The sequence below is a fragment of the Myodes glareolus genome, chromosome 13 (assembly GCF_982192425.1).
Source record: "Myodes glareolus chromosome 13, mMyoGla1.1, whole genome shotgun sequence".
In the NCBI taxonomy this organism is placed as follows: domain Eukaryota; kingdom Metazoa; phylum Chordata; class Mammalia; order Rodentia; family Cricetidae; genus Myodes; species Myodes glareolus.
The window spans coordinates 51,139,640-51,166,082 of record NC_142038.1 but is presented as its reverse complement, the minus strand read 5'-3'; the positions used below and the strand labels follow the sequence as shown (position 1 = coordinate 51,166,082).

General features: G+C 46.9%; 1 protein-coding gene across 3 annotated transcripts in view; it reads right to left on the bottom strand.

Annotated features, from left to right (window-relative positions):
* The window catches only part of Nrg2 (neuregulin 2), a 184,582-nt gene extending 160,931 nt beyond the window's left edge, over window positions 1–23,651 (bottom strand). For 2 of the 3 annotated variants that reach the window (XM_087896150.1, XM_087896148.1), the window contains exon 1: window positions 22,649–23,651. In XM_087896150.1, coding sequence (XP_087752276.1) covers window positions 22,649–23,402 — 754 coding nt within the window. In that variant the 5' untranslated portion in view covers window positions 23,403–23,651. The remainder of the gene's footprint in view (window positions 1–22,648) is intronic. The other variant, XM_087896149.1, reaches the window with a different exon arrangement.
* Between the last annotated feature and the right edge of the window lie 2,792 nt (window positions 23,652–26,443).

The following is a 26,443-nucleotide window of genomic DNA, read 5'->3' as shown; positions in this document are numbered from 1 at the left end:
CCCTCTACCACGTGGTTTCTTGGTGTTGAACTCTGGTCACCAGGCTCAGTGGCAAGTGCATTTACCCTCTGAATCACTTCCTTGCCCTAGAACTCACTTTGTGGCCCATGTCGGTTTGGAATTTGTAGTAATCCTCCTGTCTCTGCTTCCTGAGTAAAAGTTGGGATTCAGGAGTGTGCCACCACACTGGACATGGCTTAATATTCTTAATCACAAATTCTGTGTTTATATACAACAGCAAGAAGACCAGAAAGAGGGCAAGTAGCTCAGAAGGCACCGTCAGACATCTGACATGGGAAGGTCACACCCAGGCAGTCAATGGGAAACCTAACTGATATGAACTGGTCCCCAGTAAGAGGCTCTGGGTTTGGATTGGCATCTGAGATCTTTTCAGAGGTAAAAAGAAAGCAAGAACAGAATTTTTCTTGAAAGGAAGCTGTACAGAAGGCTAGCTGGTTATCCTGTCCCTTAGGGTCTGATTTTCAGGGTTTACAAGACAGGGTGAGCGATCTAGCTTCCCAATAACACCCAGAACCTCAAATAACCAAGCCTGGGATGATAAAGCTACCTGTCATTAAGCTGCGTTATGCCTTCCATTGCTAGTAGGACAGAGAAAATGACACTAAAATTGCCAATAGAGACTGTAAAAATCAATATACAGGATGTGTTCCGAGATCAGGACACTCGATGTACCAGGCAATTCTGCTTCCAGTACAGTGGACAAGGGTGACCATGACATACTGCAAGACACTCAAAAGCAGACCGAATTCCATCCTTACTAAGGCAATAGAAGCCTCCTAAGTGTGAAGTAAAATAGCTTCCAGTAATGGAAAGGAAGAAAGAAAGTTTCCATGTATAGCCCATTGCCTCCAAGAACAGAGGCATTTTAGTCCATCTCCCGCCCCCACTGTCAATTGCAAAGCCCATGGAAGGACTTTGGAGATGCCAACTTTGAGGGGGGAGGGGATAAGGCTCATCTTAAAGTCAATGGAACAAGATGCACCTGCTCAAGGGACTATTACTCTACCCCAAACTCCTGTCCTATGGCTGTGCCTTTGAGGTCTTGGCAGAGGGGCCGTGAACAGGTGATACAAGCGCACTTCCTGAGCTCTCACCTTCAAGAGGGAGCCCAGTCAGCGGCTGCAAAGGTCATGGGCATGCTTTGATATAGCACCCTGCAGTTGTCTGCCTCCTTCACAGACACTACCTCCTTCGGTCCTCCCAAGCTCCCTGTCAGGTAAGCAGAGCAAATATATTGTTGCTCCTACTGTACAGGTAGGAATCAGGCTCAGGAGAGTCCGTCAATAGACTCTGAACCAGTGACCTAAGCAGGCTCTGGGGTTTTGTCAAGTCCTTCTTGAGTCTAGACAGAAGGGCACCTAGATTCCTAAATATAGAGGTAGCAAACTTAATGCGACTTTCGTGTACCCCCAGGAGGCTGAAGACCCCTAAAAAAAAGAAAGGCTGGGAGGCAGAAGTGGCCTCCCGGTACAGCAGATGACCAAACATCCAGCCAGAAGCCACAGGCCTTATTTAGGAACAGCAGGTTCATGTTGAAATGAGAACAGTATTGCTATATATCTACGTGCACAAAATGGAGGGCTCATCCCCACAGCTCTCCTTCCTCCATCCTTCTAGGTGTCCTCTATCCTGACACCATTCTCTGAACTCCTTGTGTCCAGTGATGTCCCTTCACTCAGGCTCCTGCTCCTCCATCAAGAGGCCTCAGCCCTCTCTCTTCCTGCACCCCAGCTCACATTTCCTGTGGCAGACTGACTAAAGCCAAGTCCTACCCTAGTCCTCGCTGACAGAGCAGGGTGCCGAGTCAGCCGAACCTAGTCTCTAAGCATGTCTTGAATTCCCCCATGCACCACGGTTTTATTCAGGGTTTTTTTATCTCCTGGGGATGTTCTTCCCCTACCATCAACTATGCTTGACCCATCTCTCATGGTTTTTCTATATCCCACCTCCTTCTCCTTTAAGCTTTTTCTGGTAACCCTACCTGGATAGTATCTGCCCTCCCTCTCCTCTTACTGCTACCCTCCTTTGTAGTACACAACATCGTACGTTTGAGCAGGATTGGACAAATGCCACCCTGTCCGTTTCTCATGAAGGGCTGTGCACAGAGGAGGCATTCTGCTATTTCACCCTCCGCGGTCTCTTCTCCCACCTGAGAACATCAGGGAGCGGAGCACAGATGGCCTGGCTTCGGAACCCTGCTCAGCTATGGACGCTGGTCTTGGAAAATTACTAACACTTCTGTACTTGAGTTTCTGCCTTTGTAATAAAGAGAATAGCAATATTCATTCCTCATGGCTATAGAGAACTATGTGAGTTATCTTTTATGAAGTGATTTGAATGGTGCCAAGAATGTAACAAATGTCACACAAGTATTTATTAAGCAAACAAAGTCATTGCCAAACTCATCATTTCCCCCGTAAAATTACATTTCCTTGTAACTATTTCGTTTTTGTTAATGGTACTATTATCACCTTCATCTTTCCACAGTCAGAACCTTGACCTTTTCGGCTCCTTTGTGCCCACTGCTCAGCTCCTGCTCAGATCTCCCCAGTTCTGGAAAGGACATACCTGCTAGGAGCAGTGGCGCACACCTTTAATCCTGGCACTCAGGAGACAGAAGCAGGTGGATCTCTATAGGGCTGAGGTCAGCCTGGTCTACATAGGGAATTCCAGGATGGCCAGGTTACATACAGAGACCCTGTCTCTCAAAAAAGGAAGAAAGAAAAAAAGAAAGGAAGGAAAGAAGGAAGGAAGGAAAGGAAGGAAGGAAGGAAAAAGAAAAAGAAAAGGAAGGAAAGAAAATACTTAATTTACCCATCTCTTCCTCACAGCTTCAAGAACTTTAAAACTGCACATATAATCTCCAGGAAACGGCCATCGTCTGCTCAGAATTGTATGTATAAAGCATCGTGAAGCATTCTTTTCTCCTTATCATATCTTGGCCCCAGCAGCTACGATGGTGTCCCATCACCTGTAGAGCCAGGCCTGAATTCCTCTGTCTATCCCTAAAGACCCTCTTTAATCTGGCCCCATCCCCACTGTCTCTATCTTACCTCCCTTTATTTTAACCTCCTCCTTGTGGTCTTGTGAGGGTGTCTTGCTGTCTCTACTTCTGTTTACATGGTTCTTTCAGCCTGGCGGTCCTCACCCCGTTCTCCTAAGACCCTCTGATCCGCTCATTCTCCAAGGCTAACCCCCAGTCCTAGCTCCCTCCTGCAGACTTTCCAGCTGTATTTGCGCTTCAGTTTCCCTGAGTTCTAGAGTCTCTTTCAACTTCGTACCTCTACGGTGCCTTGTGCTTTTATGCTACTTTCTTAGCCTGATATCTCCAAATAGACTTTAAACCTCTCAAAACAGAGAAATGTAAATAATGTAAATTCTAGACTGCCCCCCCCCATATCTTTCAAAGCACTAACAATCAAGGAGAAAATCAGAAAACAAAACGCCTCCTAGGCTAAGCGGTACTTGATTTAAAATTTGCCTCTCTCCCTTCCCTTTGGAGACAGGAAGTGAATGAGATCAGAACTGCATACCCACCTAGCCTCTCCTATATGCTGTGACCACAGATGGCATGGCACCTCTACCTGGGGGGATTTGCTATAGCCAAAAATCCTGTTCTCTCTGTGACAAACGCCAACAGTCTCTGTAATCTAGCTGCCATATGGTTCACTCAGCCCTGGAGCAAAATCAGTTTCTCAGGAACATCAGAGAGCTCAGGCAGGCTAACTCTCCTGTCTACAGAGTACAAGGAGGTCACCTTGAGCTGGCCTTCACAGAAACACAACCTCCAAGGACAAACCAAAGGCCAACCCGATGCACGTCCAACAGCCGCAGAAACACACGTCCCCAGAATCTACCCTTTCTCTAGAGTCCGGCCTCATGAACCCAGCAAATGCCCTCCTTCCACGCTCTTGAGACTCCCCTAGACGAGGCAGCAGGCAAGGACAGAGAGAGGTGTGGAGAGCGCTGCCAAAGTCAGGGTTAAATTTCTGTTTTTCTAGTGTCTAGTCTTGAGGGCTGCAAACAGCGTAAAAACGGTTTTTTCGTGGAGCCGGCTGCCCCAATTTAGGAGGGACTGTCCCCACTTTCTGATTTCCCCATTCTCCCTCTTTTGTGGATTTTGCAGGCAGGAGGAGGTCATGCCCACATCATCTTCCTAAATTGCCCCAACCCCTTCCATGCAATTATCACAGAAGGCTGCTTATGTCTGATACTCAGAATGGAATAAGGGGAAGCCTGGAACCGAGAAGAAATGCAGCGTTCCAGATATCCAGAATTCCTCCCAGCCTAGGATTTTGCTAAAATTTTCAGAGGAAAACAATGAGCCCATGTGGGCTCTATTTTGGTGCCATGCCACTTACCTAATTGGCTTAAAAACACTCTCTTCCCCAGTTCTCACAGCTGAAGAAGGAGCCACGATTTGTCTGCTGAAAACAAAGCCTGAGGAGTGAGCACAACCTGCACAAGGTCACAGGGAAGCGGTGGCTGAGACAGGCCCAGCAAGTGTCAGGGCCTGAGCTAAGGACCTGCAACCTGGTGCCCTAAAGTAATGCGCTGCCGCTTCTGATGGCCTGATTCAGATCGCAAACCTGCCACCGTCCACTTGCTACCAGTCTCTGTCCACACATGTCCCCACCTCTGTAGCGAAGCAGGAAGTGCAGAGTCTCAAGAGGACCCTGGATAAATCACCTGTGATGAGCCTTCTCTCACCTTGGACTAATAGCACTGTCCTCTCTCTCTCTCTCTCTCTCTCTCTCTCTCTCTCTCTCTCTCTCTCTCTCTCCCTCCCTCCCTCCCTTCCTCCCTCCTCCACCCCCAAGGTCTCAGCTGTATTGCTCTTCCTTGACTCAAATGATCATCCTGTTCGGTGCCGAGTAGCCAGGACCACAGGGATTGCCAGGTGATGTGAACCAGCTCCTTGGCTGTGTTTCCTTGGGTGAGGAACAAGTAGGTGCCCCACAGAGGCATACCCTTCATTTCCCCATCGACTCGTACTTATTGTGCTATGTCTATATATCACCATGAAGGTGACAGGGACACAGTGGTATACAAAACCAGGAAGTTATCATTGCCCCTAGATAAAGTAAGGATGCTGCTCATAGGAGCTAGTAAGAAAAAAAACCTGAAACATATGTAGAGACGTAGTGTTTAGCAACAGTATAAAGAACAACTACAATAATGAAAAAAAAATCCATCACAGAACTTTGTACCCACTTTTATTGAAAGTGACTATCTCAACTGACATCATAGATCCACCAACATCATGTATTACCTCTATACCCATCTCCTTCCACGTGCCGGAGTCTTAAACCTGATGGTCAGTTCTGAGCCCAAGGTAAAGGTCTAAGGTAGCTCTTCAAGTCACCAAGCAATTGTTAAGATATCTTAAGGTCCAAGAAAGCAAAAATCCAACACACCCTTAGCAGCAGCTCCATCCTGCACATAAGAAGCCCATGGTGCAGAGAACACACGCTGCCTTCCTTCCCTCGTGGTATGGGGAAGCCAAGGACTGCTATCGAGACTTGAAAATGCTGTGAGGTGCTTTAGGGTCACAGCTGGGCATGGATGTAGAAGCTAGGAACTGACCGGAGAGGGAGAGTGTCCCGAGTCACAAAGAAAGTGCAGAGGGCCAAATCAAAAAAAGAAAGAAAGAAGAAACGGTGGACAAATCGGAATTCTCAAGCAGTACATTTTGACTGTAACACCGTGAGGGCAAAAGCATGAGCTAAAGGCTTAGGGAGGTAGGAGTCAAACTGTGGAGCCTTGCATGCCCTGTAGAGAAGATTTACTTTATTCCATAGGCAGTGTGAAGAGGTTATTTAAGATTTCCGGGTTGGAAAGAGAGATCTTATTTTAGAAAGCAAATTCTAACAATAGGTAGTAGATAGGAGAGGGGAGAGGCGCGGCATTCTGCTCGCAGCTCCAGTGGCAATCTGGATGACATACGATACCCAGCTAGAGCGTCATGAGTAACAACGCTACCGAGGGGACGCCACAGAACTAAAAACTGCCGTGGGTTGTCCATGGGATGCATTCAGGGGATGGGTGTGAAAAAGACACCACAGATGATTCTGATTTTTGTCTGGGGAACTTGATAGAAATTGTTACGGAAAGAGAGGGTATTCTAAACACAACAGGATATGATACTGCTGGACTCAACTGAAGATCCCCCCACACACACACACACAAAGATAAGGGGTGATGTCTCTAAGAACCTTGAGACAGACAGAAAGACCCACTTAGACTTTTAGGATGTGTCTCGCTTCTTCCTGGATGAGGAATCCCACTAACCCGAAAAGCATTGTGCACCCCACCCCACCCTGCCCACCAAACAGCCTCACCAGGGTGCTCAGTGTAGGAAACAGTTTCTCTTGGGAAAGCTTGTAGCTGTGGTCCACAGCCATTTGTCTGGAAAGTCACACACATTAGGGAAGAACTGTGTCAGCAGAACTGCCATCAACCTTGAGGGGAAAGGGACAGACTGCAGAAACGCCTTAGCTACAAACACAAGTTACATTTGTGGAGAAGGAAGGCAAGGGCAGAACCAGGAGCCCGTGGGATAAGACAGCGGGAGTCACTCCAGGCGGCAGCGATGCGCTCCAATGCCAGCTGCACATCAGCGCTGCTCTTGAACTAAAGACAGATGCTCTCTTTCCTAAATGGAAACACGTACCCTAGGGAGACGGTAAAGACATGACCACTGCAGGCGATGTGGAGACTAAATTGGAACCTAGACTAGGAAAATCAGAATGAAACCCACAGGTTGGCAGCAGCAGCATTGCATCAGTACTGTCGACTTCTGGGTTTGATCGTTTACATCGCTTAACCGCTGCCCAATTTGGGGAAGCTGCACGGAGGGTATTTGTGGATACTCCACTGTGCCTGCGACTTTCTTATAAGTCTGTAATTATTTTAAAACTTAGAATGGCAAATGAAGTCATTTTAGAGTTGGGACCAGTAGTGTCCACCTGAAGTCCCCGCACTCAAAACGCTAGGACGGGAGGACAGTGAGTTTGAGAGTCTGCTTCAAAAAGAAGAGTGATTGGACAGGGCAGTGGTGGCGCACGCCTTTAATCCCAGCACTTGGGAAGCAGAGGCAGGAGGATCTCTGTGAGTTCGAGGCCGGTCTGGTCTACAAGAGCTAGTTCCAAGACAGGCTCCAAAGCTACAGAGAAACCCTGTCTCGAAAAGAAGGAGGAGGAGGAGGAGGAGGAGGAGGAGGAGGAGGAGGAGGAGGAGGAGGAGGAGGAGGAGAAGAAGAAGAAGAAGAAGAAGAAGAAGAAGAAGAAGAAGAAGAAGAAGAAGAAGAAGAAGAAGAAGGATTTTGCAGGATGGTGGTGGCGCACACCTTTAGTCTCAGCAGTCAAAAGGCAGAGGTAGGCGGATCTCTGTGGGTTCGAGGCCAGCCTGGTCTACAGAGCTAATTCCAGGACAGTCAGGATTACATAGAGAAACCCTGTCTCGAAAAACCAAAACCAAAACAAAACAAAGGGAAAAAAAGTGATTTTAAAAGGCAAGCCTTGGGGCTGGAGAGATGGCTCAGTGGTTAAGAGCACTGGCTGCTCTTCCAAAGGTCCTGAGTTCAATTCCCAGCAACCACATGGTGGCTCACAACCATCTGTAATGAGATCTGGTGCCCTCCTCTGGCGTGCAGGCATACATGGAGGCAGAATGTTGTATATGTAATAAATAAATAAATCTTAAAAAAAAAAAAAGGCAAGCCTTGCTGATTTTCAAGAGTCACACAGCAGTTATCCCTACCTGTCCTGGCCTGTGCTTGGTACAGAAGTGATATTTGTCTTTTTAGTCCCCAGCCTTTGGATCAAGAAGGACAGCACTAGATTTAGCTGCCAAAGCCAAGGGGCCACATTACAGAAACCCCATCCACACCTGAACCTTATTTGCATAACAAAACCTGGACCCTGAGAATAAATGTGATTGTGGTGGGGAAGGTCTTGGGTGGGGGGACCATTTTGCATGCATGGGAGTATGTTATCCGTGTCAGCTGGCAGGCTATAATGCCCACACATCCTTTGACACCCCTTCCATCTGGAGACAGAGGGGATGTCCCCTACACTTGAATACAGAAGAGGTTAGGAACCCTTTTCTAATAAGCTGAATCTTGTGGATGTGATATGTGGCCACACAGCTCTGCTCTCTCATGCAGTTAGGAAACTGAGGCAAGGTCCTCCCCTAACCGAGCTCCTCAAACCCCAGAGCTAAGAGACGGTATATAACTAATAATTGGTGCCGGCCTAATCATTGCAGCGACGGATAACCGAAACAGTTTGCCAGGAACGGTTAGAAACTGGAACCAAACAATACGAAGAGACCTTCCCCAAGCTGGATATGTTCTTTAAGCAAGCACTTCCCATGGAGTCGGGCCTATCACAACTCCTTGAGGTAGCTGCAATTATTGGCTCTATTTTACAACGAAGGGACCCGAGGTTAATTAATTTGCCCCCATGATGTGACTATGGAATGACAGAGCAGCGGGCATCGGTTGGCTGAGAAGTCAGCTGCAGAGCACACAGTTCACCCAGTGCTAGGGGTAGGAGAAACCTTCCACACAGGTGGCACCAACGGAGTAGAGGCATAAGGACAGCCCCTCGGAAATTCGACCCTTTACAAGGTGGACAGCAGAAGGAGAGCCCATGGCTGGGATGATCCGAGATGGTCGGAGAGGGAGAGAAAACACGTAAGGATACCAGAGAAGCCAAAAGCTCTACCTATGTTATCACTGGGGATGCTCATGGCAGGATCCACAAACCAGCTCACTTCTAAGGGCAACCAGACAACTGTAAGCCCACATGGAACCCTTTCCCCCAAATTCGTAATTGTGAGTAACAAACCCTTCACAACATAGTTGTCTCTGGACCATAAAATCAGAGAAAAATCCATTTGGCTACCCTCTGTTACCAGGGCAACACTGTCCCTTCTCTGTCTTCCTCTTGCAACCACCACACTCACCTCTTCTCTGGAATGATCAGGCTACTGTTTAACTTCAAAGACAAAAAAAGTAAGTTTTCTCTCTCCCTCTCTTTTTGGGTTCTGTTTGTTTGTTTGTTTCCAGACAGAATTTCATTATGTAGCTCTGGCTGGCCTGGAACTCACTCTGTAGACCAGACTGGCCTCAGATTCCCAGATATCCACCTGCCTCTGTCTCTCGAGCACTGGGATTTAAGGAATGTATCGCTGTGCCTGTTATAAGGCATAGAGTACTGGGGATTGAACCCACAGCCTTAGGGAGGCTAGGCAAGCACCCTAACAATGAGCCACATCCCCAGCTAAAATTCGCTTACTTAAAATGTGGTTCATGACCTTGCTTGGCCCAGTGAGGAGCACTGAACTCACTGGAGCTCGCAAAACCAGATGTTTTCCTTTACAAGAAGCTCCTCAGCGTGCACTGATGTTTTAAGGACTCTTCTACAGAGTGCTTCTAAGACCAACGCTTTCAATTTTCACTTCTGTCTAACAGGCTCTGGGCCTAAGGAAGATCATTCGTCAAAGACCCCAGCCCCTTGTCACCACCCAGAAGAAACAGAGATGGAACAAAGGTCGAAGCAGGGGTGGCATTGGCCAAGGTGGAGACTGTTCCCTCTCCCTTCCGTACTTGTCTGCCCTGATGTCTGCTGAGTACATACCATGCATGGCAGGAACTACTCAGAAATTTTCCATGGGAGGATGGAGACTACCATCCCCTCGTGTTCCCTCTCCAACCTACATTCCTAGCAACAAAGGATTGCATCAGATGAGGTGATGTCTTGCTGTGCCCAGGAGGCAGAAGCACAGCCTCGGTCAGGAAGTGTTTCCCTCGGGTTGGGTTCTCGCGGATGATGTGACAGGCTTCTCCAAGAATGTCTCTCCCATACCTCTAGGTCCCACTTGAGAGGAACCAGCTTCTCCAGAAGGGCACGTGAGGGAGGCAGGGTTCCCGGATAACAGTCTTTCTTAAGCTCTGAGTTTGTTGAACAGAAGTAAAAGATAAAAGAGACGTTCGTTGGCTTTAGAGTATCTCAGTGAAGGGGTCACTTAAAGCTTTAGTGACCAAAGATCCACAGCACTGAGTCTTCTTGGTATTGGCCTGAGCCACCTAGGCTGAGCCCTGGAGGTGCCATCTGGAAGGGATCAGTGTCAGTATCTGGCCAAGACAAATTAACATACATGCTACTAAGAGGCCAGTGAGCATCACTAGCGATGCAGGCAGATCTGTTACAGGCAGTTCCACCTTCCTCCCACCCCAAGCCTGAATCCCACCTTCCAACAGAGACTGTGAGATCTAAAATCGAAGGAAGGGTTGGGAACTTCACATAAGAAATTTCTGCAAGTTTTTTTTTCTTCTGTGGCTGAGGGATGGTTGTTGCATTTAGGTTAAGAGTGAGAAAATCAGAAGGACTGAGCAGGAAGGTGGGTGATGAAGGAGCCCTGAGCATCAGGTAAGGGGGTAAGTGAAAGCCATGAGAAGAGACTGTGTATAGGAAACCGGCAGACCAGCATACACCTGTAAGCCAGCAGATAGGCTGCAGCAGGATATAGATAGATAGATAGATAGATAGATAGATAGATAGATAGATAGATAGATAGATAGATGATAGATAGATGATAGATAGATAGATAGATAGAGAAGGAGAGAGAGAGAGAGACCTAAAACTTAGCTAATTAATTAATTAATTGAAAGCGAGACAGACAGAGAGATAGAGACGGAAAAACCAACTATGTAACAGTTACACAGGCTGCCTTTGGAATCCCCTGTACTCTTCCAAAGAAACGCTTCATTTATGGGCCTTGCGTTCACTCTGACAAATAGATTGTGTCATGGTTTGAGATTTCTACCCTCCCTCTTTAAGAAAATTCTTCTTGCCGGGCAGTGGTGGCACAAGCCTTTAATCCCAGCACTCGGGAGGCAGAGGCAGGTGGATCTCTGTGAGCTCGAGACCACCCTGGTCTACAAGAGCTAGTTCCAGGACAGGCTACAAAGCCACAGAGAAACCCTGTCTTTAAAAAAACAAAACAAAACAAAACTTTTTTTTGCATTATCTTTTCCCTGCAGTTGCGTCAACCTATGCCAAAGTCAGGAAAACTGCTCCAGGTGCAGTCTTGCTGTTTTCTCTCCCCCAGGGATGGATTCAGACAGGACGGTCACCTACTTAATCTGCTGGTTCCATCATGGCAGAAAATAAACCCTCCTGGCTTCTCTAAATCCACACGGAGTCTACCGGAAGAGAGTTTTCAATTGGTGCTTGTGAAGCTCAATGCTGGTCTCAGCGAGCATAGAAGGTGACACATTGAGAGTTTATACCCACCCAGGCACCTGTGAAAGAGACTGACGTTGAAAGAAGGCTGAATTCCAGAGCCTCCTGTGAGCTCAAGGCCAGGGGTCCGCAGAACTTGGTGCTGTGCTGAAAGAGAGTTCCCCTTGGAGAAACTACATCAGCTCCCCGGATTTCCCATCCAATACTTCAACCAAGCAGACATAGAAAATGCCTCACCCAGGAAGTGGAGAAGGGATCCCGTGGAGAAACATTAAGAAGACACATGTGCTCTTTAAAAATCAAAGGATGGCTCTAAGAAACTTCTGATTTCCAGAAGTCCTCCCCAGGTTGCCTACTAGGAAAAAAAAAAAAAAGATAGTAAACTCTGAACGTAAGCTCTTAGCTTGCCACAGAAATGGTGCCTGGCCATGCCTCTTGAGACATTCATCTTGTAGTATGAGCAAGTGAGATAAAATGGACACTCCTGCAATTCCAAACTGGTGTGGGATTGTTTGTGACTTACACCTTCAGACCAGAGTGTGGACAGACCAGAGTGTGGACACTCCAGAGGAGACCAGAGTGTGGACACTCCTGAGGGAGACCAGAGTGTGGACAGACCAGAATGTGGACACTCCTGAAGAGATCAGAGTGTGGACACTCCTATGGAGACCAGAGTGTGGACACTCCTGAGGGAGACCAGAGTGGAGATTATTTGGAAAGCTCGGGTGGCAGGAGAAAGTGGTATCCCTCCTAAAACGACAACTAACCAAGACAGAAAGGAAACTCAAGCCAAAGTATTGCCATATGTGAAGAAAACTGTCAACAGAGAATTCTAAAATTCAGGAAGAAAAGGTGGGGGATGGGAATTGCTTGCAAGAATATGAATAAATTAACCAGGTGTGGTGGTGCACACCTGTAATCCCAGCACGCAGAAGACAGAACTGGGAGGATTGAAGCAAATATGGCAGCCCCCTGGCACACACAGTGAGCTCTCGGCTAGACAGAGCTGCACAGTAAATCCTGCATTGAACAAACAATGATGATGCCATGCGGAGACCATGGGCTTTCCAGACAAACACTGGGCTGAAAGACGCCTCAGGGCTGAAGTGCTGCCCTTATGGAGACAGCTGGAGACTCTTTCCAGAGGGTTCTCGTCTCTTGGCCTGAACTATCACTTGAGTCGTTTCAAAATGTGTCTAGGCCAAAAAAACAAACGGGCAGATGTGTGTCAGTCAGTGATGCTGGTGACGGATACTAAGACTGCAAGACTAAGACCTGAACAATTCTTCAGGATTTGTGGTCAGCCAAGGACCCCCAGGTTAATAGTACCCAACAGAGAGAAAGAACCCAAAGCAAGAAGTCTTGTCCTGCAAATATCTGAGAAGCAAAATTTTATAATTCCAGAGTCTACGTATCAATTAACAAATTACTTAGAATAAAATCAAATGTATAGACTCTAAAACGGTCAACTGCCACATGACCTCATTTCCTATCTTACTACGGGCAGCTATCAGAGCTGCCCCAACTTAGGCATGAAGGAGCCTGTCCCTACATCTTGAAACCCCAAACTAAATCAGGGTGAGTAAGGGACCCTGCTTTGAAAATATGGAAACTTTTGGCCATGCCTGGCAGGGTCTTTCAGCAACTCTTCCTGACAGCTGTAAAATGTAAGCTACAATGTGCTGAAGTCAAAGCACGGACCTGGCAGGACTACAACAGTTCATTCACCCCGTAAGCATGAGGAGATGTTTGGAGAGACACTGACAAGCCTGGGTCTTAGACTTCTTATTTGCGAAACAGAGGAAAAGCAGTATTTACTACAGACGTCCCCGCAAAGTGACCACAACATACACAGGAGCCCATCAAGAGTGCATATTTGGGCCCTCCACGAGATTAGCATCCATACCCAGGGACTCCTACGGGCTAGCCTAAACAAAACCTCTCTCACGCAACCCTTTTCCTCTCTCTTTCCCACCACAAATCCAGCCAGTAATTCTCAAGCTCAGATTAATAGAGACATCTGGGTGTGTGCTTCCTTGTACTCAGTATACTTCTAGAACTTGAAATTTCTATTTACCCACTTTTCCTGTTTATGTTATTCCAGGTTAGTAAGAAGAAATATTTGTTTCGACTTGGTAGCACACATCTTTAACCCCAGCACTTTGAAGGCAGAGGCAGACTGATTTCTGTGAGTTCAAAGTCAATCTGGTCTACATAGGGAGGTGTAGGCTAGTCAGAGCCACATAGTGAGACCCAATGAAGAAGAGGAAGAGAAGGAGAAAAGGGGTATGTTACATTTATGTGCACTATCTCTTTTAATAGCCATAGCAGTCCTATTAGATGACCACCATTCCCATTTTATGGGAAACTGAGACACAGAATGTTACTTGCCCAGAACCTCCAATTTGGAAAACTCAAAAGGTAGTTTTCAAGCCCAGGTCCACCTGACCAGGAGATTGAAGCCTTGGGTCATTACACTGCATTTAGTCGGATTCTCTGGTTTTACAGGAAGGGCATATTTTCAGAAACCTCATCTAACATCATAATTAATAGTGAAAGTCTGGATGTTTTCCTCCATGAATAGAAAAGTCTGGCTGCTCTCGGCACTCCTATTCAACATTGTACTTGGCAGCCCTAGCTGGTGCAATAAGGAAAGAAAAAGAAAGAAACGGCAAACAGAAAGGAAAAATTGAACTTTTTTGCTGACAACATAATCATGTGCATAGAAAGTCTCAACAAATCCAAAAAGGAAAAATGTTACTGGCACTAAAAAAAATGAATTTATTAGGGTCACAGGATATAAAATCAACATCAAACATGGAAGGGTGGGGGTTACAGCTCACTGGTAGGTAGCGCGGTTGTCTAGCATTCGTGAAGACCTGACTTTTAATCTCCATCATCACACTCAAGAACTGCTTTTCCATGTTGTGCCAGCTCTCCGTATTCATGGTTTCTGCATCAACAGACTATGTGTCCCGTATAGCTATACCTATGATCGCTACTTTGGTGAAGAACACATGCAAGCTTTCATCTTGCCATCACTTCCTAAGTAACGCAGATCAACAACTATTTACACAGCTTTAACATTATATTAGGTATTACAAGCAATCTATTGATGACTAGGAGAATATTTGTAGGTTATATCAAATGCTATAGCATTCAGAAGGGATTTCAGCACCTACAGATTTGGGTATTAATGAAGGGCCATGGAGCTGGTGTCCCTTAGTTACTAAGAAGCAAATGCACTAACAGTGAGTGACTGGAAAATGAAATCAAGTTAATAATACCACTTACAATACCATCCCCAAACACAAAACCATTAAATTTGACAGATTATATACAAGCCACATTGCCACATTCATGGATAACCAAACATTACCAAAATGGTTTTTGTTTGTTTGTTTTAGGCAGAGTCTCTCTGCATAGTCCTGTATATCAGGGGACTCACTATGAACTCAGAGAGATCTGCCAGTCTCTGCCTTCAGAATGCTGGGATTAAAGTCGTGCGCCATTATGACTGTCATACATTGTTTTTGGTTTTATCTTTTTATTTTTTTGGGTATGGGTGTTTTGCCTGCATTGTTTGTTTATGTACCACTGTGTGTGCCTGGTGCCCGTAGAGGTCAGAAGTGGGAGTCAGATCCCCTGGAACTGGAGTTATAGCCAGCTGGGAGCTATAACTCTGTGTGTGTGTGTGTGTGTGTGTGTGTGTGTGTGTGTGTGTGTGCTGGGGATCAAACCTGTGTCCTTTGGAAGAACTGCCAGTCTTCCTAACTGCTGAGCTATCTCTCCAACCCCCCAAATTGTTTCTAAACTAAGACTTCAAATGCTGCTTACAAGAACAGGGCACAATCACCATACGCCACCTTTCTAAGCTCCTTAAGCATTTCTCCCTTTCTTTCATGTCTTTCTGCCAACCACAGTCAAGGCCTTCTACTACTGAGAATGCTGCTCTCTGTGTGGAATTGACTTTAATTAACCAAGTCATCTCTTTATCATCCAACCATTCCCACCTCATCTGTCTCTCACTTTTGGAATCACATCTCAAACTGCTCCAAGAACTCTCTTCAATTCTCTAACCGATATGGCCCTCGTTCTCTTTATGAGACCCTCTTCCCCCCTCCCCAGCACTGTGCTGCCATTAATGGCATTTCTCACAATCTGCAGTGACTTACATTTCAGACCACCTAAGCTACATATGTGTCCTTCAGAACTGGAAATTCACCAATGACAGGATCTATAGCCAGTTGGTTGAAATAAACATCTAAAGGATAAAAAAAAAAGTTAAATTCCCTTTAAATAACAAAACCTTTGGGACACTAATCACATTGCTGTCACAACAGAATTGATGCTGCCCTGACTGTAGCACAGACTGGGTATTTAGCCATGTAGTGACCTTCCTTTCATTCAGTTCTGAGTTAGTTCATTTTGGTTTTTGTTAGATGGGCCAATACTAAGATCAAGGCCAAGTAAAACATCCCAGCCTAATGGACAAGGACAGTCCATTCTCAGTCTTCATAAACCAGACAAAGAGGAAAGTGAGGGGGGGTAGAGGGGGACAGTGTCCTTAAAACAGGGTAGAGAACCCATGAATGATTTAAATTTAAAGAAAAAAGATACATAAAAGACTGCTTTGCATCCAGAAAGATCATAGAGGGTAACCTGAGTGTCATTATCCTAGCAGGGGTTTGTATTGCTACTGGACAGAGAACCCCTGGGGATACCTGTACCTCTGCCCTTCTGGAAACATCTGCAAGGGGAAGTGAAATGTCAGCCACTTCTCACCCACCTCAGGCTAGCAGCACAGCCGTGTCCTGAGCAGAGACTCACAGAAGAAGCACCAGCTTTGGAGAAGCTGTACCTCTGTCCCAGAAACGGTCCCCGGAGAGGAATTTGGCTCTCGCTGTATATACAGAGTGGGAGGGGAATGTGGCTGTAGATTGAGCTCATATGCCACACTCTCCTTGAAGCAACTAGTCGGGGGGGGAAAGTCCTGGATTCAACTTCACTTCATAATTCTCAAAAGCATCTCAGCTGATTGGCAGCAACTGACTTCAATCGGTGCAATCTGCCTTTTCACCCCAGACTGGCCAAAGCTTCCCAGATCTTTGCCTGGGTTCTAGCATGTCTAACTTATGTCTTCTTTATGTCATTCTAATGCCCTCAGATTGTCCTCCATGTCTGCCCAACTTCTTCTAGCCTTGCACGGCACTCTAGCTCAGCAAGATTAATCTGTGCACATTGTTATGTTCTTACTTATTAATTAGTTAATTTATTTATTTGGTTTATGTGTGTGCCTGCTACTGTGTGTGGTATATACATGGAAGTCTCAGGACAACTTGCAGAAGTCAATTCTCTCTCTCTCTCTCTCTCTCTCTCTCTCTCTCTCTCTCTCTCTCTCTCAGTTTTTCACTGTTTAAATCTGGCTGTCCTGGAACTTGCTTTGTAGACCAGACTAGCCTCGAACTCACAGAGAGCCGCCTGCCACTGCCTCCCAAGTGTTGGGACTAAAGGCATGCGCCACCACTGCCCGGCAGAGGTCAAACTCAGGTTGTCAGCCTTGACAGCAAGCACCTTTACTCACTGTGCCATCTTTCTGGGGGGGGGGAGGGGCTGTGTACTGTTATTATTGAAAGAGTCTAATTTCATAAAAACTAGACATTTCAGCAGAGAGTAGGTCTGAGATATTTGGGTAGATTGGCTGAGCATTCTGACAGTATGCATGGCTTCTCCTTTAGCATGCTTAATTATGATGCTTAACAGATGTCCTTGCAGTTTATGAGGACACTTTCAAAACAACATTCTCTCCTAGCGATGACTTGAACCCTGCCACTCAAGAGAAAATCAACAGATCATGCAAGGATTTTATTTGGAATTGATATCTTCTTTTGTAATATTATTTTTTATCCCTCCCCCCACCCCACGCACACCTGGAAAGGAAAAAGGTTTTAAATTTTAAGGGACAGATTGCTTTGTTATCAAAACTAATTGTAAACATGAAAAAGAGACATCTTCAACTTTGTTGTGATAGCATACGTTCACAGTCAACCCAACCGCTTCACTCCATTTTCTAGAGTTGCCTACATCATCCCTGGAAACTCATAAACTAGATTTATTTCTGTATAAAGATTCCAAAAAGTAACTGGGATGAAAGGCTTAATTCACGAGAAATGGGGAAGAAAATAATACTCATTCCACATCCATCTATCCCACCAAACTCAAGACTGGATGGGAGCATATCTTTAGTAAAATTTATACTAACAACATTTTAACCTTTGAAAAAGGAAAACCCGAGAATATGTTGTTAAAAACTGCACAGGGTGCTGGGCACGTAGCCAGGGCTACATAGTGAGACCATGTCTCGAAAAAAGGAAGAAAAATCTAAAAAGACTTCCCAGACTGATATTGATATCACCATTCCTTTCCCAAGTCAATATTTAAAACACCAAATGCCAGTAAATCAACTCAAGGGGTGGAGTCCCACTGTTTAGATATTTGCATATTTACTTTCTCCTCTACTTACCCAAAAGGCATTTCCCTAACTCGCTCATGGTGAACATTCTAACAGTTCTCAGGTAACCGAGTCCTTCTAGAATCATCAACATACAAGTATGGTCAAATTCTGCACAGACATGGAATCTTGAGATTCCTCACACAGGGACTCTGCTGAGGTATGGACAAAGGCTCAGCCCTCACTTCCAGAGACAAGCCTTTTGGTGGCACTCTTCAGCATCCTAGTGAAGACCCACAAATCCACTGTCATGGAGAATATGTATATATAGATCCATATATAAATACATATATAAGTATGTATATAAGTACACACACACACACACACACACACACACACACACACACACACATTGTTTCTTACACAGCATACTATGTAGCCTTGGCTGGAATGCACCATGCTAGGACTGAAAGCTTGTATCACCATGCCTGGCTGTGGAATGTTTTAACTGCAAAGTATCTGAACACTGAATTGAGATTTTAGTGTCTGATCCTAGAATTGTATTTATTAGGTAAGATGCGGGTAAAATGGAAAAGAAAGATCTTTGACTAGATGACTTGATATAGAAAAGGACTCAGAAAATAACAGAACCCAGATAGTTAAGATCTTGGGTTGTAACCTGGGAAGAATTTACCATAAAATTGTCTTAATGGCAAAATTAACAGTCTCTATCTACTTTAAAAAAAAAGAATTAAACACTACAAAAACTGCTTTTTAGAGAAAGACACATTTCAAAACTAAGCAATGTTTACAATTGTTTAGGACAGGGTAGCTGGGGGCACGACAAGGGAAAACTTGCACTCTATAGTCTGATGTACTTGCTGAATTTTGAGCCATAAAAATATGTTTCTTATACAAAAAGCATAAGTGCCCCTTCATTTTAAAAATAGGCTGTTACTAGAGAATACAATTATAAAGCCCTGGTTAATGAAGGCTGGCAAGAAGGCTGCAAATGCCTTGACTGGGAGCTACAAGGAAGTTAGTCATTTAGACTGTAAACTGGAAAGATCCCAAAACATTTGCTAATCAAATAGCTCTTTTATTTGCATTTAAATTTGGGAGGGGGGTGTGGCAGCCTACCTCCTCCCACCCCCGGGGAAGCTTCTTTTCCAGCAAGACCTTTCTTCCCCGCCTCTCAGGTCACGTTAGCACTCGTCACCACAGTGATTAAGCATGGTGTCCCAAAGTTCTCTAATTGATAAGGCCTCCTTTGGATGGGGGAGAAGAAAAAAAAGAAAAGAAAATGGGTTCCCATGGTGACACGTAAAGACTAACGACAGACTCAGCTGCCCCCCTCCGCACAAAACTTGGTGTCACAGATCAGAAAGTTGAGATTGCTTCAACATGAATCTGGAAGCTCCTTTTATGAGTTTCATCCACATAAAAGAGCGTCTAAACTAGACATAGTACCAAACACTGCCGGGGGCAGTGAGGAGGACAAAGAAGATCTCAAAGATAAGATGCTATTTCTGTTCCACAAATTGCTCTCTGCAGAGGAAAGCAACCACCCAAGAAATAATGGCATTAGGGTGGCAATTCGGTCCCTGAACCTACAACCAAGCCCCTGGCACTGGTCAGTGTCTAGTCTGGTTTCACTTTCCCATCTTCAAGCTGCAGCACAGCTGGCTCCCCAGCTGGCAGGGAAAGAAAAGATTCTGCAAATAAACATCGTTTTAAAAATATGCGACCACTTTTGCTATACTGAGTTCTGTGAACCACCTTCCTCTACTATGTGAATCTGGGTGCCAGATTGGTTTCAAAGTCCCCAGAAGCACACCTCACACTGGAGGACCACAAGTCAGCAAGTCCCAAAGGAAGCCGCTGTCTTCTTTCCTGCCGCCTCCTGAACATATTCAATTAGGAAATGGCTTTAAAACATTTATCTGAGAAAGTAACAAGATCGGGTGTAATTACACCAAATACATGTGAACACCTCTTACAGCAGAGAACTATGTAAGGAACAGGACACACTTGCAGTGTGGCACAGGGTCACACAGTCCCTATAAGGCCTTTGTAGTTCTACCTCCCCTTCCCACAGAAGGTTCAGAAAACATACCCATATATGCAAATTTCTTAGAAATGCAAAGATTTTAGTCTTTACCACTAGAGGTAGTCGTTTTGATTAAATGCTATACATTGAATCTATAAAAGATGCCCCTTTGGTTAGGCATTGCTCTTCCAGAGAGACCCCTAGTTACCCTCTACCTTAGATCACAGGCTCTCAGGCCTCTCTCCACAGTTGCACCTAGCCATGATGAGGACCTTTCGGGAAGGATCCAGGATGATCCTTGGGTCAATGTGACTGAGACGTGTGCTTTTAAGCACAATCTTCTTCCATACGGTAGCACGTCATCCCTACGTCCTCTCCCCAAACACAGTTTCTAGAAGACCTCCCCAGGAACCACACCTCTGGAGCCCAGACTGCTCAGAGCTGAAAGTGACTGAACAAAGTAACAATTCAACCCCAGTTGCTCAATGTAACCGCCACAATGACAGTTTCCAAGTGCCAGCTTCCCTATTTTGCAATGGGCAAATCTGCTCCAAGGAGAGAATGTTCCCAATGACCCTGTGGCCCACAGGGCTTTCTTTAGAATAGAAAACAGAAAATGAATGTGTTAGCTATTTCCTACTGAGCACAAGGAAGGTGTTGTGGTTAGTTAGACTGATTTTGTTTCCTCATTTAACATGCTATTACAGCACATGTTTTCTTTAATCTCATAATAGAAAATAAGAAAACATAGCTTATATTCTTCTGTCACACTATCTCCAATTCCTAAAGTCTCCTCCTCTCACAAAAATGCCCTTTAGTTTCTCATCCTCTTATGTAAAGCTCCTCTGATGCCTATCTGTACACTATCATCCAAGGCATATTTTTTTGTGTTCTAAAATATTTACTGCCATACTCATTCCTGCTCCTCGATAATTTATGATGTGTGAGGGCCTTCCCTTTACAAGTGATTACAGTCCTAAATTTATCTCTGCAAGAACTATACTACACATAAATAATACGAGATGCCCATAGTCTAAAGCAGAGAATATTTATAACTTCAAATCTTTCATGATCTTCGCATTCAACTGTTGAAACTATTAAATGCTCAAACAACCAAGGTGCAAGGAAGGAGACAAAGGGCAGGGAAGCCTGTTGTGATAGTGGCTGACGATAGCTATCAGACCCTAAGGAAGGATCAAGTGGAGACACACACACTGTGCGCACTCAGGAGCAATTCATCAACAACCAACAAAAGCTGTCCTTGGACAAGGTTCAATACCTGTTTTTACTATCTACTTCCCACTGCAAGATACAGTTAGTTCCACAACTCCCCCAAGGGACCTCAGATAAAGTACTTAATAGAATTAAGAAAGAGGAGAGAGAGAAATTCTTAGCTGGTCTCAAGTCATCATCACAAAAACTTTTCAGAGTATAAGCCCAAATTAAAAAAAAAACAGGCAATAATATTGCTTAGAATAATATCCAAACCGTAAACTGCTGTCCTTCCCCAAGCTTCTCTCTCCATGGTAAGACACTTGCAAGTTTCTTCTCATTAAAGTGATCAGGGTTTAGCACAGTGCTTAGATACACTCCCACAACTAACTGTCTAAAATTTGCCTCTTAGAGGAGTAGGGGGAGGGAAGCTTCCAAAAGCCAAAAGCATTGATTGCTCTAGAAAGATGAAAGCAGATTTTCCAACTAGCTGTTACACATTTTTTTTCTAGTCAAGCATGTCTACACTACCCAGGTTCAGTCAATAAACTGGTAAATACACCCACTTCTATGCGAGTTCAAGAGCTCTATCACAATTCAGGGATCCAACAGTCCTGAGTTACACTAATCACCGCAGATTCAGCCTTTTAAAGAAATGTCTTACTGAGAAATCAGTGGGACTTGGGGACAACAAGACATGGCTGTTAAAGTGTCATTTCTTGACTTCCGAATGGGAAACCTTCATCCTGGGGCTGCACAGATGTGCAGACTTGTGTTTCTTTTATAATCACCAGCATTCCTGTACAGCACCCAACATTGGGAAGAGAAACGCGGTCAATACATACCGCCAGAAAGATGTCAGAGCTGAACTTCAAACATTCAGCAAAAGCAAGTTACTCTCTCCTCACCACCACCAGGACCAAGTGAGACACTTCACAAACTGCTAAAAGAGTGTCTGCTGGCTGGTGCTGGGGGCTAAGAAGGGACAGATAAACTACTCGTTTAGCAAAACAGGCGAAGCACGATGGAGGGGAAAAACAAAAACCCAGAGACACACGGAGAACGGAAAACAGTAGCAGAAAAAGTCCAACTCTGCCTGCGCCAGCGGTGTGGATGAGCAGAGCAACGAGCCGGGAGAGGAAGGAGGGGGCGGGGGCGATCATTCCCTAGGAGAACTTGTAAGCGGAGGCCTTCACCGCCTGGGAGTCTGCCCAGCTGCTCCTGTAGACCCTGCCAGCCTGGCCAAGGCAGGCCCCCGGGAGCGGAGCGGGCGAGGCTTCCGAGGGTCACTCCTGACTCACTGAGCCTCAGGCCAGCGCCGCCCGGACCTCACCGTTTTCCCTTCCGCTACTGGGCTATGATGGCAGCTTTCCAGCCCCACATGCCATACATCAGCCGCAGATCCCTGTTGGCACAGGCCAGCGCCTCCCCACCAGCTCTCGCCCCTAGCACACACTTTGAGCCTGATTCTCCTTCTCCCCAAGCCCACACCCTCACCCACCCGCGACCGGCGCCCTGTCCAGGGGCGGCCCCACCCCCCGGCGGCTGAGCGCTGCCAGGCCTGGGCACCTGCGGCACCTCTCCGCCCCACCCCCATCCTCCACCACCTCCCTCCTTCCCCCCCCCCCCGCCTTTCTTCAGCAGAAGGAGGGGGCGACTCACCGCAGTCAGTGCACAGGATCTTGCCCACCTCTTTCTTGATGTTTTTGCCGTTAGGGTCGACCGGGGCAAAGGCCGTCTTAAAAACTAAGGGTTGCTCAGTGGGCTCCAAGAAAAAGATGTAGCGCTGGTTCCTTTCGAGCGGCACACAGGAGCCCACGCTGATCACCTGCTCGCGCTGCAGCCCCCCGCTCCGGAGCGGCCACTTGTCCAGTACCTTCACCAGCGCCACCCGACCCGAGGCGGGCGGCTCGCGGGTGCTGTTAGAGCTGGAGCCGCCTGCCGGGGCCAGTCCCTGTACCTTGCCCTCCACCACCACGGGTGCCTTGTACGCCTGGTCCTGCACCGACTTGAGGCTGGGCGAGTAGCAGGCGAGCGACACACCGAAGAGCAGCATCGAGAAGCCGGGGGCCGGGTCGCGCCTCATGCCGCCGGCGGCTGCGGCTCGCGAGCGGGCGGCGGCTCTCGGGGCTGCGGGGCTGCGGAGCTGCGGCTGCGGCTGCGGCCGCGGCTCTGGGGGCGCAGCGGGACCGGAGATGCTGCTGCCGCTGTTGCTGTTGCTGCCGCCGCTCTCGCTGCTGCTGCTGCTGCTGCTGCTGCTGCTGCTGCTGCTGCTGCTGCTGCTGCTGCTGTTGCTGCTGCTGCTGCTGCTTCTGCTGCTGCTGTTGCTGCTGCTGCTGCTGCTGCTGTAGCTGTAGCTGCTGCACCGAGCCTTCTCCAGTGGCGGCGGCAGCGCTGAGCAGCAAACCTGCCGCATCTGGCCAGGCCATTTGGGGGGCTCCGCCGCTCAGCCGCCGCCGCCTAGGGAGGGGAAACAGAGCCCTCTGGAAAACCGGAAACAGCGTAACGTTAGCGCCTCGAAGCCCTCCACCGGCAGCCCGGGGAGGTGGCCCAGCCAGGGCAGGGGACAGGCGGCAAGTGGGCCGCGATGCGCAGCCCGGCGCAGCGCAGCGCTCCCTCCCTGCGCGCCAGGACTTGGAGGAGGATGCGGAGGATGGGACGCCCGCCCACTTGCTCTCTCGCGCCCCCTCTATCCCCGGACCAAGTCAGGAGCGTGGCTTCTGCAGGGGAAGCTTGGAACTGCACTGCTTTAGTGCCCGCCTTCAGCCCGCAGGGGCGCGGGAGGAATCGTGCCACCCTTTGCTCTTGGGATTTATAAGCATGACAGTGGGGTTTAGTGCCGCGAGGAGAGGGTGGAGAAACGTAGAGGCCTCTGATAGCATCCCAGGAATAGGGGTGTAGGACAGGGCGTGCCCCTGTCTTCAGCCCTAGGCTGTAATTATAAGGGAGGTAGCCAGAGCCGGGATGGAGTGCTTGCCTTCAGGGCTGCCTTCTTCCCTAAAGAGGACCCTGGAAACAGCCCCCCTAAGAGTCCACCTGCTCGACCCTGCCACCGCCTGGTGACCGCTGGATATTTGAGCTGGGATAGATAATTCTAGTCCCATCATTTTTAAAGGATTAGGGCCACAAGAAGTCTTGTCTCCAGAGGTAATGATTGAAAGTGGTTCCGGCCACTCAAACTCAGGGTTTTCTCCAGTTGTCAAGGGGAACCAGGCTGCACGTTATACAACCCCATTTCCTTTTTAAAAATCCGCTCCTTTAAATGTGTGTGCGGAGGGGTGGGGGATAGCTCTTAGGAGTCAGCTTAGAGTCAGAGCCTGTCAGGTCCAGAGAAGGCTCCATGGAAATGGTTTCTCTGTAATCTGGTGCTTGCAAAAGCCACTGTCTGATACAAACATGTCTTCCACAATCCACGCGTTCAAGTCAGTGGGGGCCCAGGAAGTTTTTCCATATGCTGCTGTTATCCTGAATGGATGTCAGGTTCAGAAATGCGAGTGAAATTCTTGAGAATTTGATTCCTGGGGGGGGGGCACAAGGAAATTAGCCCAAGAATGACTGGCTCGGGCTAGGACAGCTCTTGCAGGGTGAAGAGAAGGTGGGTGCTGGACTCTTGGCTCTCTTAAGTGACACTTCAAACTGATTATCCAAAGAGAACAGTGGTACCTCTGCCACCTGACTCCAAATTCCCTCTATTTCTAAATGGTAACACTTTATACTTGGGCACTAATCCATTCTAAGTCCCTAGTCTCTGTGGACCATTCAGTCACCAAGTCCTGTAGTTCTTCCCTCAAAAGCCTCTAATCCATCTCCTTCCTCTCTAAATGTTGCAAACACCTTAAGGTCAAGTCTTCATTGTGAACTGTCTGAGCACTGTCAAGCTTCCTAATGGCATTCACACCTTTTACCTCACCACACTTGTCGGTAGGCTTAGATCTTAACCAGTGAGCTTTCTAAGTGAAAGAATGTGCCTATACCCAAGAGTAGAAGCCAAAAGGGGGCTTCTTCTGCTCCGCTAGCCTGGTAGCTAACTCCTTGCCTTAACAGTCGGGGCTGTTCTTGTTCTTCCTGCACATCCAGGAAGCCTCACCTGTAGCTTGTTTGTCTGGGGAACTATTCTTCCCTTAAGGCCTAGGTCAGCATTATACCGGTCCCCTGCACACAAATCCATATTCATCACCACAACAATCAACATGTACACATCTGATGGAATGAACCTCATCCTCCCCTGTGTTACCACGCTCCTTGCATACCGCACTGTCAAAGGACTGGCCCCACGGTACTTCCAGCAGCTGTAATGCCAAGGTCTATGTTCTCTGAGTCTTTGGATCCCTATGACAACCAACACATAAAACACAATCAGCAGCCGAACCGTGGTGGCACTCACCTTTAATCCCAGCACTCCAGAGGCTGAGTCGGGTGGATCTCTGTGAGTTCGAGGCCAGCCTGGTCTACAAGAGCTAGTTCCAGGACGGGCTCCAAAGCTACTGTGAAACCTTGTCTAGGAAGAAAAAAAAAACCCACACAATCAGCAAATCTTCAGTGAAGGAAAGGGAAAAGGGGACAGGGCATACTGAAGATCAGTATTCTTTTTCGTTTTGGTTTTTTAAAACAGGGTTTCCCTGTGCAGTCCTGGTTGTTCTGGAACTCACTCTGTAGACCAGCTGACCTCAAACTCAGAGATCCACTTGTCTCTGCCTCCTAAGAGATGTGATTAAAGGCAGGCACCACCACCTCTGGGCCCAGCATTCTTTTTTAAAAAAAATTTTATCTTTATAGTTATGTGCATGTGTGTACATGCTCATGAGCACAGGTGCCTGAAGAAGCATGTCTGTGATATGACACTGACTATTTAACCTGGAGTCTCGGCAAGAGCAGTTCACACTCTTAATGGCTGAGCTATTTCCCCAGCCCCAAGATCAGCACTCTTAAAGGCCTCAGGCCAGTTTTCCCAGGTCCTTCGTTGACTTCCTTCAGTCATAAATACCATAAATTAATAAGATATTGCTAGAAAGAGGATGTCTAACTCCACCTCTCATTTTCCAATGAAAAGGAGAGTTCCAGAGAGACAAAGAGACTTAAGAGTATGCACAACAGCAGCAGTTCAGTCTTTGGTTTCTGGGGCCAGAGAAGCAAATAACTTGTACTCTGCGGTCAAGGAGAAGCGGATTTTTCAACCAGTTTTATACATTACTAGCTTCTGCATGAGTTCATTTTACCCCCTAGTTCTCAGTTTCCTCATTAGAGTAATGGTGAAAATAATAGGCTATACTTCATACTGCTATTTTAATGTACTTATTCAATAAATAATCAATGCACCATGCCTCCATGCCGAACAGCAAGCCACTGACCTTGCTCCTGGATAAACCGAGGTAAGCCAGCTCAACAAGGACCCTGCTCTCAAAACCCTTAGTCCGGCTGGAGGGACAGTGGCAAACAAGTAGGGAAATCAGTAACTAA